At 32.4% G+C, this 16045-nt stretch overlaps 1 protein-coding gene across 1 annotated transcript in view; it reads right to left on the bottom strand.

Moving 5' to 3' along the window:
- Positions 1 to 16045, bottom strand: part of LOC145319938 (uncharacterized) — an 18419-nt gene continuing 2374 nt past the window's right edge. The window contains exons 3-10 of the mRNA XM_080162342.1: positions 14658 to 15402; positions 13909 to 14036; positions 8295 to 12059; positions 6614 to 7151; positions 6125 to 6209; positions 2080 to 3703; positions 1422 to 1470; positions 1 to 484 (exon numbers count right to left, since the gene is read on the bottom strand). Of these exons, the coding sequence (XP_080018468.1) occupies positions 330 to 484; positions 1422 to 1470; positions 2080 to 3703; positions 6125 to 6209; positions 6614 to 7151; positions 8295 to 12059; positions 13909 to 14036; positions 14658 to 15402 (7089 nt within the window). The 3' untranslated portion in view covers positions 1 to 329. The remainder of the gene's footprint in view (positions 485 to 1421; positions 1471 to 2079; positions 3704 to 6124; positions 6210 to 6613; positions 7152 to 8294; positions 12060 to 13908; positions 14037 to 14657; positions 15403 to 16045) is intronic.

Below are 16045 nucleotides of genomic sequence, written 5' to 3' on the forward strand. Positions count from 1 at the left end.
AGTATATTTAATAATATGTAACAAATAGGTAAACATAAATTATGCAAATCAAAATTTAGAAAACTTTGTTTAAATTCGTTTTTTGTATTTCAAAAATCACACTTTTTTAACCTTAGGTAGGTATCTTTTGCAATGATTGAAATACTGGATATAATATTTTATTAATAATTTTTAATATCAAATTACAAAATGTAATTTGGTGTTCTTCAATCTTCTTAAAAGATATCTCAATTTTCTAATTTATTTTTACTGTTACATATATTTTTGTTCAAAAATTGAAAATCAGAAATAACTTTCAAAAGCTTTACAAAATCGAAAGAAGGTTTTTTTTAATTGATAAGTTCAGCAGTTCCAATGACGTCACCAAAGTTGATGGGTCTGTGTGCTCCACTAGGGTTAAGGATACAGACAGGTAAATATGCCTGATCTACACCATTTAAGTCTTTCTGCACTTTCATGATTCCCCGTTTCAAGATGGATGTTTCTGTTAATCAATCAAGTGTATTTAGACAATGTATTCTTAGAAATTTTATTTTAGAAAATATTTAAGAAATTTTTTAACAGATTTTTAGTCAAAATTCATTTCTTTACATGGGATTTTCAGCCAAGCTAGAAGAATTTTTTCATCCTAGCTCAAATCCAACTCATAAACACTGACTAAAACTCAGGGAAATGATTATAATTTTTATTTGAAATATCTGAGGGGTAAAAATTTAAATATGGGGTGTAATTGCTTTGAAGAAGAGTCAGGAAAAAGGAAAACTTAGTGCTTTGAAGAACGTAGAGAAGCTACAACATTTTGTGTAAATTTCAGAGAAATTTTAAGGAGGGTGTATTGCCCCATTCTACCACTTCCCTTTTATCCAATATCACTATTTATAAAGATTTTTTAAGGTTTTACGTTCGAAATTTAATTTTAAAGTAAAGAATAACTTATGATGTGTATTTTTTAATAAAAGTTAATTTTTAAAAATATTTATCTACAATCTAAATAAATGTAAAAATTGTATAAAAAAAATATTGCAAATAATTTTTAAGCAAAAAGCGATATATATTTGTGAAAGCAAAGCATATTGAATTAATAACTGCTATTTGTCAAAGTAATTCTAAAGAATTGACTGACAGGGGAGGAGGGGGGGGGGAGGATGAAAGCGGATGATACTTATTAAAACCAACCCTAAAACACAAAGGAACTCAACTGAATTTTGGCTGAAAATGGCGGGTTTTGGTCGGCAGCAGTGGCGGTTCTACCGCCGTTTCTCCACTATACCACATTGAACCTTATTGAAGCAACTGTCATGCCAAATTTTAGAGCTGAAAATCTTTTTTTTGTTGAGTTGCTTTGTGTTTTAGATTTGGTTTTAAAATGTGTCTCATAAGCCTCCACCCTTTAAAATACTTGAAGGTACATAAATACATTCCTAGATAAAGCTGACCAACCAGGTTTGCGCCTGTTGCAGAAACTCGAAACTAAATTAATCTCATCAGTAAGGCAAAGCAAAGTAAAAAAAAAACAAGCTAAGCTGGCGGCAATTTTAGAGATGAAGAAATAGGTATATGAAAGAAGAATTTGTGTGATTTTATATAAGAAACCAGGAAACATGCATATTTTTGTATAATTCTTCTGTTTATAACTTGTAAATGATAGTGAGTTAGGTTACTATATCTGTGTAAAGCCAATGCAAAAGAAAATGTTATTATAAAGACTTATTATATTCCAATAAAAAAATATAGTCTCAGGAATTGAGAGATAATAAATTGTACTTATTAGTCTTTGACCTTAGACTCAATAAAAAACTATTGAAATAATTGGCATGGGGGAGAAGCATACACGTTAAGGAGGGAGGGGATGGAAATATACAGGGACAAGGGACCAGGATTCTGACAAACAATTCTAAGTGAAAATTTCCCTTCCAACCACTTCAATCTTTTCATCCCTCTTCTTACCCACTTCCCTTTAGTTACACCACAAAACAAGTTTAACGCTATTATTACGCCACAAAAATATCAAAATTAAAGTAATTTCAAATGGAATTATTTTGCTGAATCACAGCCCCTGGTCCTATACTTTATACTCACCCGTGCATTGTTTAGATCGTTGATTTCATCGTTAGGAGCCCTCTCTATCCTGGCATTCACTGTGCTCTTCTCGTTGTGGATGGTCATCTTGAAATCTGCCACAAGCTTGAAGGTCTTGGGTTCACTCCTTACTTTATCTCTGAGATCATGTGTAAACCAGCATTCATCACCACGGTAACAATATCCACGCGCAAAAAAATCGCAAATTTTTGACCCCTTTTGTTTTTTTGCAGGAGGTTCTTTACTCGAGCTCTCCCTTTCACTATATTCATTAGATAATCTCCTTTTTATTGCCGCTCTACTAGAGTTCGTCTCATCATTTTTACCAGATGCGGCTAAACTTTTCTTTTCTGTCGTTGTGTTCTTTACTTTCTGATTAGGAGTCATTTCTATCTTTTTAATACTTTTGGATTTCTTGCTTGGTTCTCCTTTTTTAGTGTTTGAAGATTTAGTTTCATTAACTTTATTTGATCCCAATCCAGGCTGAGTACTAATACTTTTTGAAATATTTGCTTTCGGGGTTTTGATCAATGCATCTTTATAACTTTTTACTGGATTTGTTTTGACATCTAATCTTTCAATAAATGGCTTAAATTTCGCATTAGCAATAATTTGTTTTGGAGTGGAAGTATTTGTATCAGAGGTAAGTTTTTGGTTGTCTTTTTTGTTTGTTTCAGTATTTTTATCAGGAACTGTTGTAGATATCTGTTGATTTTTTGAAGATTCGTCATTTTTCTTCATTTTTTTCTTTGTAATTTGTATCTTTTCCTTAATTTCTTCAAACTTAACGTAATTAAAATCAGTGTAATTTATTTTGTCTTCTATTTGCTTTAATTTCTCAAATCGTCTACTATTATCAGCTGCAGATGTTTGTACAGAATTAGCAGATTCAATGGTGGTTGCAGAAACTTGTTTGCCTTCCTTTTCACCAGCTTTCTCCGTTGTTTGTTTTGAAGACTGAGCGGTGGCTGATACTGCAGTAGAATCTTTATCATTTCTGGTAACTTGGTTTTTAGAAAAAGTAACAGTACTTTTTACTTTTTCTTCTTGATTTGATGGTTTGATTGCAGTTTCTTTAGGAAGATTTTCATTCTGAGTAAAACTAATTTCAGGAGTCTTGAAGCTGAAAGGTTTGGTTTCATTAACTTTATTTGATCCCAATCCAGGCTGAGTACTAATACTTTTTGAAATATTTGCTTTCGGGGTTTTAACCAATGCATCTTCATTACTTTTTGCTGGATTTGTTTTGACATCTAATCTTTCAATAAATGGCTTAAATTTCGCATTAGCAATAATTTGTTTTGGGGTGGAAGAATTTTGATTTAATTTATCATCAATTGCTTTTACAACCAAGGATGCAGAATCAACGGCAATATCATCAACAGACTTGTTAGTAATATTACAAGCATCATATCTGCTAACTCTTGCTGGGGAGTTGGTTGCATTGCTGTCACAGGACACATTTAGGTTCTCAGATGTATTTAAGCTACCGAGAACAGGTGTCAGCATGTTTTTCTTCTTTACAAGAAGAGTCTGGTTTTTAGTGGTAGGAATACATTTGCGACAGTGTGTTTTTAGTTCTTCATATTTCTTCTTGTAATTGGTCAATAGAGTATCCACAGAGCTAACAGAAAAAAATAAGTAAGTAAAAAAATCATGCATTATTAATAAAAAGATGCGAATTTTTAAAAAATTAAGCTCTTTAAAAGAAAAGAAAAAAATCATTTATGAGACAAAACTCTAATCAAGATTAATATTGAAAGCATTATCTTAGCATTAAATCAAGACAAATGATTATTCTATACAATTTTCATTTTGTTAAAGGGGATGAGGAATAAAGTTAAATGAACAAAAAATTAACTTCTGCCACGATTTCATAGAACAAAAAATCATAAAACATTCCAAATGAATTTTTACAGCTAAACTTTTCTGCTTTTAAGGGAGTCCTATCAGAAATAAAAATCTATAAAGCCGAATTTTAATAATGTTTGATATTAAGGGGGGGGGGGGAAGTTTTGACGCATTTGCGTAAACAGGGAGTATAGGCTTTATCTTTGGACTGAGAGGATAGGTTATTAGGGATAAAATCATTCTTATATGATGAATTTTCCCAAGTTTTAAAATTTTTTGGATAGGCCTCCAGGTTCCGGAGCTCCAGGCCTCCAGGTCCTCTCTGTACAGGTAAAAATTAAAAAAATGAATTTTTTTTTTAAGAGTTAGAAGTCAACCTAAGAAACAAAATATGCATATTTTTGATTGTTATTCACATATTTGAAGGAAAAAATGCAAATTTTGTTTCATAAGTTGACTTCTAAATCTTAAAAAAAAATTTTTTTTTCATTTTTACCTGTACAGAGAGGACCTGGAGGCCTGGAGCTCCGGAACCTGGAGGCCTATCCAAAAAATCTTAAAACTTGGGAAAATTCATCATATAAGAATGATTTTATCCCTAATAACCTATCCTCTCAGTCCAAAGATAAAGCCTATACTCCCTGTTTACGCAAATGTGTCAAAACTTCCCCCCCCCCCTTACATTGTTATTCTATCATTGGTAGGTATAATTGATTTTGACATTTATGGATATTAAAATTCTCGTTCCTCATTGAACTGTGGTAGAAGTTAATTTTTTTCTTTTTAATTAAAACCCAGTATTATCACCAAATATTTTCCATAATTCACGCGGAAAAAGGGAATGAGCATGAAAAAGAGCAAGTATTTTTAAGCACCTTCCAGCATTGATGTAAGGAATTTCTTAGTTGATATACTTGGTTTCTCTTTTAAAGGGAAGAATAAATGAAAAAAGTTAAGGTCTACCATAATCTTGACAAAAAAATTGTAATGATGGAAACAGTTTCGAGTAATGTTATTTTACTTTGCACTTTGAACTCAACAAAACATTTGATGATATTCACCAAAAAAATTTACTTCACTGCTGCGAGGTGCATAAAATCTCATTCGTGCATAGTCCCCTTTTTAACTACTAGATTTTAGTTAGGTCTGCATAAAATTTCATAAAATTCTTTTCAACAATTTGTCCTATTACTATAATGTTCTATTACATTACCTTGCCCACGTGCATATAGAGAAGATTTAAAGGTGATTATGATTGATATATGGCATTCGAAGCAAGGCTATTTTTCTGTCAATCAAATATTATTATTATAAAAAGAAATTTTTTTTTTTATTATAAGCTGAATTAAATTGTGATATTTAAAAGAGAATGGAATAGTATTTTTCTTTCTTTTCATTAATTTAGACATGTTAGAACTGTCCTACCGATATCAAAATTTGCATGATGATTTCTTTCATAGTCAGGTACGAATTAGAAAGCGTAGCAACCAGAAAGTCCGTAAGTCTATTTAAAACATGCTGATTTTTAACTTTTTTTTGTATGATATAATTATTAAACTAGACATGTTAGAATTATTCTCTCGATATCACACTTTCCATGGTGATTCCTATGACAACTAGGTACAATTTAGAAGGTGTAGCAACTCTATAATCGTTACCAGAAAGTCAGCAGGTCCATTTAAAACATGTTTTGTGTGTTTTTCGGCTGCTATTAAAGATATCAGCTGAAATTTTTGGTAAAGATTCCTATTATATATGTTCATCTGCTCATTACATTTTTGTATGTCTGTCAGTCGGTCAAAAGTTCTCAGTTTTCATGAAAACTTTTCTTGTTAAATATTTTTTCTGATCCTAAAGTAAAATCCCTTATGTCCCCTACAAAGAACAATAGGAAGGGCAAGATTAAAATTGATAATAGAAAAATTAATTTATTTTATATAAATTAAAAATAAAATAGGTAACATAATATTCCACAAACTTATCTATAACGAAGGATTTTTAAAAGAAAATAATATTTTGCCTGTAAGTGTTCTTCAAATTAATCTTTTTAAAGAAAATTACATCGTAATATATGTACTTGCTTGAAAAACAAACAAACCATAAAGTAAAAACGAATAAAGTTTGCTTGAGTTAAAAGTAAAAAGCAAACTATTTTTTTATTGTGGTAAAATATCCCTCCGTGATCATATCTTACCTGGATGTGGTAATGATGGAAGCTTTATCCATATGGTTAGGTAAGATATGAAGATTTCGACAAACTTTGTCATATTTGCACTTCCCTGAAAATTAATACAATTTTTATTTATTGCATTATCAATACGATCTAAATAAGTTTTGAGTATTTTAACAAAAATTATCATATGGCAAAAAATGGCTTATTTTTAAATGTTTAAAGGGGGGGGGGGGTGCAACCATCTCGTAATCAGTGCACAAATAGCCAAAAATCGGCTAAGCCGCCAGCCGCCGTTACTCACGCCAAGTTTTAAAACATTATTTGGATTTTAAGTGCCATTTGTGCACTGATTACGAGATGGTTGCATTAAAAAAAACTTTTAAAAGAAATCAAGCCTACCCTAAGAATCATACAGGTTTTTGTCGGTCAGAATAGCAATTTTGGCGTCACTTGGAACAAAAGCTGAAGAAGATAATTTCTATTACTTCACATTGAAATCTTAAATCTTACCTTTGACTATAAAGCTATAGCAGGGTTCTCGGTGTTGTGGAAACAATTGTTTGCATGGAACTTTTTCACAGTGTGTACACTCATCCCTTTTCTTTTGCAGGATAGACATCACAGAATCCTCCAGATTCTTCAGTGTTTCGTGGATCTTTGTACATCTCATATTAGTACAATTGTTTGAAAAATGTGGCGCACAATAGTTGGACGTATGGATGCCAAAAACTTCTGGCAACCTGTGCAGATCTGAATGGTCCGGGTCTGTACAGCCATCCAGGTAAAATCTCCAGCACAGTTTCTCTAACATAGGATAATGGGAACAATAATGACGGTTGCTAATTAGACAATAATCATCTAATATAACCAGATCTTTTTTGACACTGTTTATTAGCTCAGGAGTCAAGGGAATTTCTTCAAATTGATTTTGAAACTGTACATTGTAGGCAAAATGTATGATCGAAATACTTTTTTTGTCTGAAGTCATGTTGGTTAAACACACTGGATTATCTAATTGGAAGGCAGAGAACTTCAAAATATCTGGAGTCTAAAAAATATTAAATGTTATTAAAGCATAATAAACCAATATCCTAATATGAAAAGTAGTAAGTAAGTTTTGCCTGAAGCTTAAGATTTAAATAACTACTGAACCCTTTGAGTTTAACTTTTCATGAAAGCCTAGTAGAGGTCCCTGGATGGTCTTAGGCTATTTACGACCCCTTTTCTTACCTCTTAAAAAACAGATCACCTACATGGTAGGGGCGCAGCCGATAGTAATATATAAAGTAGTAAGCTTATATGTCTGTAGCGAAGGATCTAGCTAAACCGATATGGTTCCCCTTTGTATGAAAGCTTCTTATAGATCCAGAGAATGTTTTTAACTATTTGGGAGGAGGAAGGGTATCTACAACCTTCAAATAAAAAATAATACCTCCAACTAAAACTTTTATTTTTTCTCCTAAAAACTTAAATTGGAATAGGGGGAAGATTGCTCCCCCCCCCCCATTCAACTTAAGTGGCCCTAGAGGCTTACAAGGGTTAACCGCTAGCATTTCAATAAAGCTCTGCTTATACCCACTCCTTAAATATTTTTGTTTTGTTAAAAGAATTACATGATTTAGAGTTACTGCAGTAAATCCCTTAAAATATTTCATTTGGCTGAATACTGAAACTCAAACATAAGCCTTAATGACTTTTTAATTTTTTCAAGTTTTAAAATGTAACCTGATGAAAAGAGTCTAGAAGAGAAAAGAATATGCGGCTAAATAGATAGGTGTCTGTTGTTTATAGTTTAATGTTTGAAAAAAATAAGGTTTTACAACAGTTTAATGTGTAAAACTATAAACTCATTGCAAAATATTGGTATGTCTTATTTCTTTTAAAAATGGTAGGTACTTTTATATAAGGATATTTAACAGAAGCAAAAATTCACAACAACAAAAAGAATGCCATCTCTTGATTATGTTCGTGCAGTGTCGTCTTTGGTGCTTTCCCTAAAACTACCTAGTGACCACAGAAACCCATCCCAGTAAATTTGAAATATTCTGGGGGGAGGAAGGGTCTTTCTTAAGCCTAACCCCTGCGGAGCTTCACTGTACCCAATATAACCTAACCTAAGGTAAAATACAAACTCATAAAAAACAACCCTCCCTTACACTAAATAAATTACAAAATCTAGGTATTGTTTTACCTGACTGTTGTTGGTGGATAAATTCTTGTTTACAAGGCTTGGAGGAAGAATGTTCTTGTGAAATGCAACAAGACTTCCAGAATTAGTCTTCAAAATACCCAAATTTTCAGTCATGTATGTGAGAGCTCCTATTCCTGTAAATCTAGAAGCAATTTCGGAATTTGATGTTTTACTACTTGAAGCCTTCTTCGTTTTAGACAATCCAGAAGTTGAAATTTCGGAACTTTTTGCTGAATCTTCTTTGAGAATTCCCAGGCTTACAACCAATGGTTGTTTTGGGTAAACATAAATCCAAAACAGAGATCCAATTTTCACATCATTATTTTTATTACAACAATGTTTTATGCGTAATTCATTTAATTTAGCTTTAAGGCCGTTCTTATATTCTACAATGAAAACTTTGAATTTGGGATTTATCTCTATTACTTTGCCAATGCAGCAGTTTGTCATAGAATTCCAACTTTCTAGCTTATTATACCATTTAACATTCTTTTCATCCAGATCCAATTGTAACAAAACTTTATCTTTTATGCTAACATTAAATCCTTTCTTTACTGCAAACTCGTAAGTCCCTTTACTAGTTTTGACTCCAATTATCTTTTTTGAACTGTATGTTGTTGTTGTTGTTACAACTTTACCAACATGGAGATTTATAAAGTATCTTGCAGGATCAGGTACAGCGTTGCTACACTTAGGTTCTGAATTACATTTGAAAACTTTGTTAGTTGACCCTTCAGGTTGATTCTCAGTTTTGTCAACATTATCAACAGTTTTTGAAGTAGCATCTTCTACACTATTTTCTTTTTTAGATGGTGTGTTTATTGTAGGTTTATTTAGTTTGTTCAAAGTTGAGTTTTGATTTGATGAAACTGTTTTGGTTGCAGCTAAGGCACTATGTGCAGTATTTGAAGTAATAATATTACATGTTTTGTTTGAAGAACTTGAAGTAGTATTTTTATCAGATTCTTTTGTTTTAATATTTGAGGCAGTAGATGTGACTTTGTCTGAAGTTATGCTTGAAGATGACTTTAATGTAGATGATATCATTGTAACTGAAACAGTTGGTGAAGGAGTTGTATTTACTGATGACGCTGGTGTTGATGCTGATATACTTGCTACTGTAGAAACTGAACTTACTGGAAGTTGCTCAACAACATTTTTTACATTTGCTAGTGATTTAGTTTGGTTAGCTTGTTCACTAGAACCATTGGGATTATCAAATAATGATGGTGGTAATTGATTTTCACTTGTTGAAGTTTTTCCTGAGTTTAAGACTGATGACAGTGGAGATTCTCTTATCAGTTGAGGAGATTTGTTTTTGTTTCTACATCTTTTCTTCCTTTTCTTCTTTTGAGACAAAGGTGATAGATTTTTCGCATCACCTAAAGCTTGGTTTAAGTCTGATAATTTAAAACTAGTATTTAACTGACATTTTCCTTTGCCTGGAGTATCTGTTACGGTTAAATCTTTGCTAATTTCATCACCAGAATCAGCTATTTGCTGGTCACATGATTCTGATAATGCATGTGATACGATTGACATGAATGGTCCAATAAATTTTTCATTCATTATTTTGCTAAATAAATTCATAGAATTAGTGTTCAGAGTGCTAATTATATGGCTTTTATTAAACTTGGAAGACTTTTTCAATCCCTCAATAATGGATTTAAATGTTGTAAAGGAAGAGTTTATCACAGCTAAAGATTGAAGTGCATACACAATGGCTTCTAATGTATCATTATCAATCCCATTATCTCTGTTATTACTGATATAGCTCTTAGCAGCTACAATAAGGTCATCATAGCCCGGTATTTTATCAGAGAAAATAAATTTGCTCTCTGATTGACTTTGCATTGTTGCTGAATTTTCTTCTGTCAAAGTTACGTCATTCGTATCTATTGCACTTTCATTCATTTGGATTAATGTAGTTTCTTGATTACTATCATCTTCAATAATTTCATTCTCCACTGGTAGAGGTTCATTTTCAGCTGTGTTTTCAGATTTGTCTAGATTTTCAAGCTCTCTAACAATAACATTTCTTTCGTTTCTAAGATCTATTGAACTTAATGAGACATCAAGGTCATTAACATCCGACATTTCTACGTCCTCTTCTTCAACTGATTGTGAACTCTCAAGAGCATCAACTCTTGAAGGATCACTTGACACTGATATTTTAATATCATCAACATTTGTGTGGTTAGGATCAACATGAAGATAACCAAAACAATGTCCCACGGGCAATACAAGCTTTGCCTTTGTTTGACTGACAACAACAAATGTAAGTTTACCAAAAACAAGTTCTGCCTTGTCGTTTAATTTACAATCGAAGTTTTTGTTCTCTGGAATCTTTTCAATATTGACTTTACACACAGGCGAAGTTCGGAGCTCTTTAAAATCCATTTCAATTGTTTTACATTGTTTTGGAAATAAGATAATTTCTGTGTCAGCTTTAATTTCCAACTTCTTTGTTAACAATCTTTGAGAGCTCATTGAAATTGATCTTCCAAAAATAGGATTTGAATCTGTTTCAGTGCTTGCATGTTCATTTACATTAACTTCCTGACTTTCCTTGGGTGCTACAGGAAGACTACGAAATTTATCAACAGAATTCTTGGCCATATTTGATATGCAATGAATAGCAAATGGTTCAGCATAGGCAAATAATTTGACAATATTTTCTCCTGTAGCTAAGACCATACTTGTTGACACATTTGTTAATTCCAGCGTCAATATATCCTTTGTCAAGTCTAAAACCTTGATTTTTAAATGTTTATGCATAGACTCTGAAACATGTAGTTTATCCAAATGCTTGCCCAGAGAATGATTAAAAATCTGCTGTATTGTCTCGCCATCTTCAAAAGCAAGTTCTGTTTGTAGTTTGATTGTGGCACAGACTGGGTTTTGTGACTGAAACAACATACTTACCGGACAGGTATCCTCTTGTATACTATCATGCAGGGTTGGTTCAAATAACATTTGAAGAATATGAAACATCTTATCTGTAACCTCTTCAATTTTCTGAAATTCCGCGCCAACCTCTAAATAATTACATATCCAATTAAAATCAGGTAGCTGACACCTGGATTTATAATCCGGACACTTGTTTCTCATAATGGTATGCAAATCAGTAAAGCTTGAGAATAGATCACAGAATTGAGCATACATAGAGTGGATGTGTAATGATCTAATGAGCATCATAATTGTGTTGCAAACAGAGAAACAAACAAGAGTTGCACTTTTTCCAGCAAGGTTATCTTTACAGAACTTGTAGAATCCCTCAATGTTTTCTTTTTCATCAGATCCTTCAATATTAAAGTCCTTGCTTTTATCTTTATAAATCAAAATCTTGCAGCTTATCTTTGATATTATTTTGGCCAGTTTATGATTGTCATATTCTACGGATATTAAGCAGATATAATGAGTGAGGTAGGTGAGGTCAGATCTGAATGAAAATTCTTTGTTTTTTATTTGTTGAACAGGAAATTTTTGTGCTGATTGTAAGAGCTTACTAAATCCTTGCTTTTTAACTTCATGGGCTTCCTGATGTAACTGCATTGTATTTGTCAAACTTCCATCCCCAAGTTTATCCTGTTTAACAAATATCTGGGTAAAGTCCTGCAGGATGTTGGTTTTGTCTGGAGGCAGGGCTGATATCCACCTGAGAAGGGCTGTGGCCTCTCTCCAAGTAGAAAATACCAGAATACATTCATCAAACAGGTTGCTGGATGCATATCTTTTAACATGACTGCTCACAAGGCTGTTCACCTAGGAAAAGAGATATATTAAGATTAGCATAGATACTATTTGTTAAACTAGTTGCTTCGTCTCAAGCCTCTAGGGGGTGATGCTAGGAAAATAGTTCAAAACCACCCAAAGAAAGGGAATAGTAGCTTCTGCAATATTGCGTAAAATTGTGAGCAAGCTTCCAGTCAAATGCGACTATTAAGTCTAACTGTTCTTAAACGTGTAGTACTATTAAACCCCTTATAAAACAGTTTGACCTAATAAGCGCATTTGACTGGAGCTACTCCCTTTATTAAGGTTAACTAAAAGGTACAACCAATACCATCTTGCAATATACGAGATCTTTAGCTTCATTAAAATTAAATCTTAATACTTTTATATTATAGGACAGGTAACTCTTATTGAAAATAGTTAATGTTATCTTTATATAAACTTTTTAAAATAATTGAAATATTTCATATTTTTGTGGTTTGTATTTAAAAATTCCTGGATTAAAAAACGGACAAAGTTATACCAAAAGCAAATGTCATAAAAAAAAGGGTAGGTGGGAATAAGAAAAAGGATATAAAAATAGAAAATTGTACTATAATAACCCAAAATATGTGGAAATCGGTAAAATGCGACTAAAAAGGTTGTTTAAACGCAGTTGTATTGCTATGGATATTGTTTAATACTTAAATTGCTTCGTATTCTTTGACAATAAAAATCAGATATGAAGGTTTTAAAGCAGCTAAGAAAAAAAAAAAAAACTTTAAAAGTGTTACGGACAGACGCACAAAAAGATTCTAGAATAACTTCGCTATCTACCTAAAATGGGTAATAAGGGGGGGAGGGGGGTCGGATCTGATACTTTTGCGTAGGGTGCATAGGCTTTGTCTTAGGAGTGAGAGGAACGGATATACAAGAAAAAAAGTTTACTTTTGGGGTGTATTTTTAAAAAAATTTGGATTTGGCCTCCAGGTTCAGGTGCTGCAGGCCTCCAGGTTGTCTCTGGACAGGTAAAAATAAAAAATAAATTTTTTTTTTTGGAAGAGTTAGAAGTCAAATTATAAAACAAAATATGCATCTTTTCTCTTCAAATATGTTAATAACATTCAAAAGGATGCAAATTTTGTTTTATAGTTTGACTTCTAACTTTTCAAAAAAAGTTTTTCTCATTTTTATCTGTCCAAAATACAACCTGAAGGCCTGCAGCACCTGAACCTGGAGGCCAAATCCAAAAATTTTTAAATATAAGAAAAAAAACTCCCCAAAAGTAAACTTTTTTCTTTAATAACCTATCCTCTCACTCCTAAGACAAAGCCTATGCACCCTGTTTACGCAAAAGTGTCAGATACGACCCCCCCCCCCCTCTTGATTTTCCACATTAGTAACCTAGAAATTTCCCACAATATAAAAGCAGACCATGAAAAAAAACTTTTAAACATGGACAGGCACTTATATAGTTACTTATATGTGAAACGTACTTTGGATTTGGTTAGGTTAATTTGTATAGATAGTAATGGTTAAAACTGCCCAATGTTAGTTAAAAATCCTTATAATAAAGTAACAGGATTTTTGTCTGTCTGTAGTCTGTACAGAAGGATCTCACTAACCGCTAAACCGATGTGGTTCTCCTTTACTGTGTAACGTTTCCTAGGTCTTGGGAGAGATTATAACTATTTTGGGGGAGGTTTTATGTAACACCACCACCCTCCCAAGAAAAAAGTTTCCCCCCCCGCCCCAGCCAAATTAAAAAAAAAATTAAAATTAAAAATGGGGGCATAGCCACTAGTGTAAAAATAAGGCCGGGAAGGGTTGCAGTCCAATAGCAAGATGTGAACTTACATACATCGTATTATAAATACAAATAAATAAAAAAATACTTGACCTGTGATTCAAAAGATTGTATATTTCTGTAGGTAAGTTCCTTTTCAGTATCCCCATCTTTGTATGTTACAGTTTTGGCGTCTTTAATCTTGAATCCCATCTTGCTTAATGCAGTTTTCTTCTTTCTATCTAATTTTGTAAAAAGAATTGAAAAAAAGTCTTGTTTATTTACAGTTCCTCATAAAAAAGTTCCCCCCCCCCCGCTCTATTTAAACCAATAAAAAATATTTTGAAAGCGAATCTTTTCTACTTATACGTTAGGGTTAGCTCTTTTCGTTAACTTATGCTAGTAATTATTGTCCTGCATGTATTAAACTTTAGATTATTATTCCAACTAGGTACTATCTAGAATGCGTAGCAACTCTATGATTTAGTACAGAAAGTCCGTACTTCCATTTAAAACATACTGTTTTTAACACTTTTTATAACAATTTGGATGATATAATAATACTATTTATAAGATTTTGTAACAGTAATTCCAAGGACAACCAGGTACAATAGTTTAAGTGAAGCATTTCTATAATCAAGACCTAAAAATGTAATTATGTCCTTAAACAAAATCCTAAATTTACATAACTTTGCAACAACATAATTATGTTTATACCTTTAAATTAATATTTTACTTATAAAGTTTTGACTCTCTGCAATGTTCGTTTGTTACACCGTTTGATTTAAGAGCTTCGCTTTTACGGATGTTACCATCCTTGTTTTATTTATAACCAAATCCTTCAAGTTTACAATTCTTTAAACCTTGAAGGTACTCTACAGGTAGCATAGGAACTGAAAATGATTGGTTCCAGGTATAGATATCCAACTGTACAGGAACAGTACAATGTCCAAGTGTATGTGTTCCTCCCATCACAACCTTCACTGAAGCTGCCACAAGCAAAAAAGTCTTCTTCCTTTTGGGATAATAATAATCTTCAGCTATTTTCTTCATAAAATCATCATCATTCTTTTTGCCGCCAGGAATACAGGAAAATTTTCTCACACCATTTTCATCAACAAAATGTTCAACACCATTAACACAGTTTAAAGCCTCGTAGGGATGTTCATATTCAATTGTGATTGTATCCTTATGATCTACCCTAACTGGTTCTGTGGTTTTCACAATAATATCGATTATTTTACGCTTAAAGTCCGCCGGCGAATTTTCATCATGAAAATTCAAACGGATAAATCTTTTTGGATTTGTTGAGTTGGGATCAAATTCATCTTCCTTGGGTATTTCTTTTTCTTTTGAAGGTGGTCTTTCTTGTTCTTTATCTTTCTCTGATGCATCAATAGTTGTATCAATGCTTGTATCAGTCGCATTTGCTCCAATAAGAACCAAGTTATGTCTAACAGGATGACTGGTTGCTAATGGCTGTTGTGTGTTATTTGCAGTAGTGACACTCGTGGCAGACGGCGCAGACAAATATTCCATTGCAGTCTTGCGAAAATCTTTGGCTCCTATTAGTTTCTTGATAGGATCAACATCACGTGTAGACTCTTCCTAAAAATTAAACATTAAACAAGATTAGCTGTATTGAAAACTGATGCACTTTGAAATGAAAAAAAGGAGCCAAAGTTACTCAGATAGACGGACATATGAATAGATGGGAGGCGTAAGTCAAAATACTTCTGATATGATTAGGCTAGTTTAAACGATATTCAATCTGTAAGAAAATTTCTTCATGCTGTACTATAGCCAAAGGGAACTATCCACGAACGAGAGCAAGTGATTCTAAGCACCTTCCAGCATTGATCCAGGCCATAGTATTTTATACTACTAGGTTTATGTTTGATATTTGGTTTATCAACTAAAAAGTTGGGCTTTACCATGGTTTTATATGAAAAAATCTTTAAAATGTAAATATTTTTTTTATACTATATCATCAAATGCTTTGTTGAATTCAAAGGACAAAATAAAATAACACAAATGCTGTAAATTGCAAAAGTAAACTGTTTACAATATTACAAGTTACCAACCCTTTTTCTAGATATACATTTTTAATCAAAATGATATAATTTATTGTCAAAGCTTTTAAAAGACAGTTTGATCTCATCATCACATATGATGATATTGCACCAAAAAAACTACCTATTTACTTTACAAATTTTTTTACATATAAAACCATGGTGAAATCTAACTTTTT

This window comes from Acartia tonsa, chromosome 1 (genome assembly GCF_053477335.1).
Source record: "Acartia tonsa isolate MP-2025a chromosome 1, ASM5347733v1, whole genome shotgun sequence".
In the NCBI taxonomy this organism is placed as follows: Eukaryota; Metazoa; Arthropoda; class Copepoda; order Calanoida; family Acartiidae; genus Acartia; species Acartia tonsa.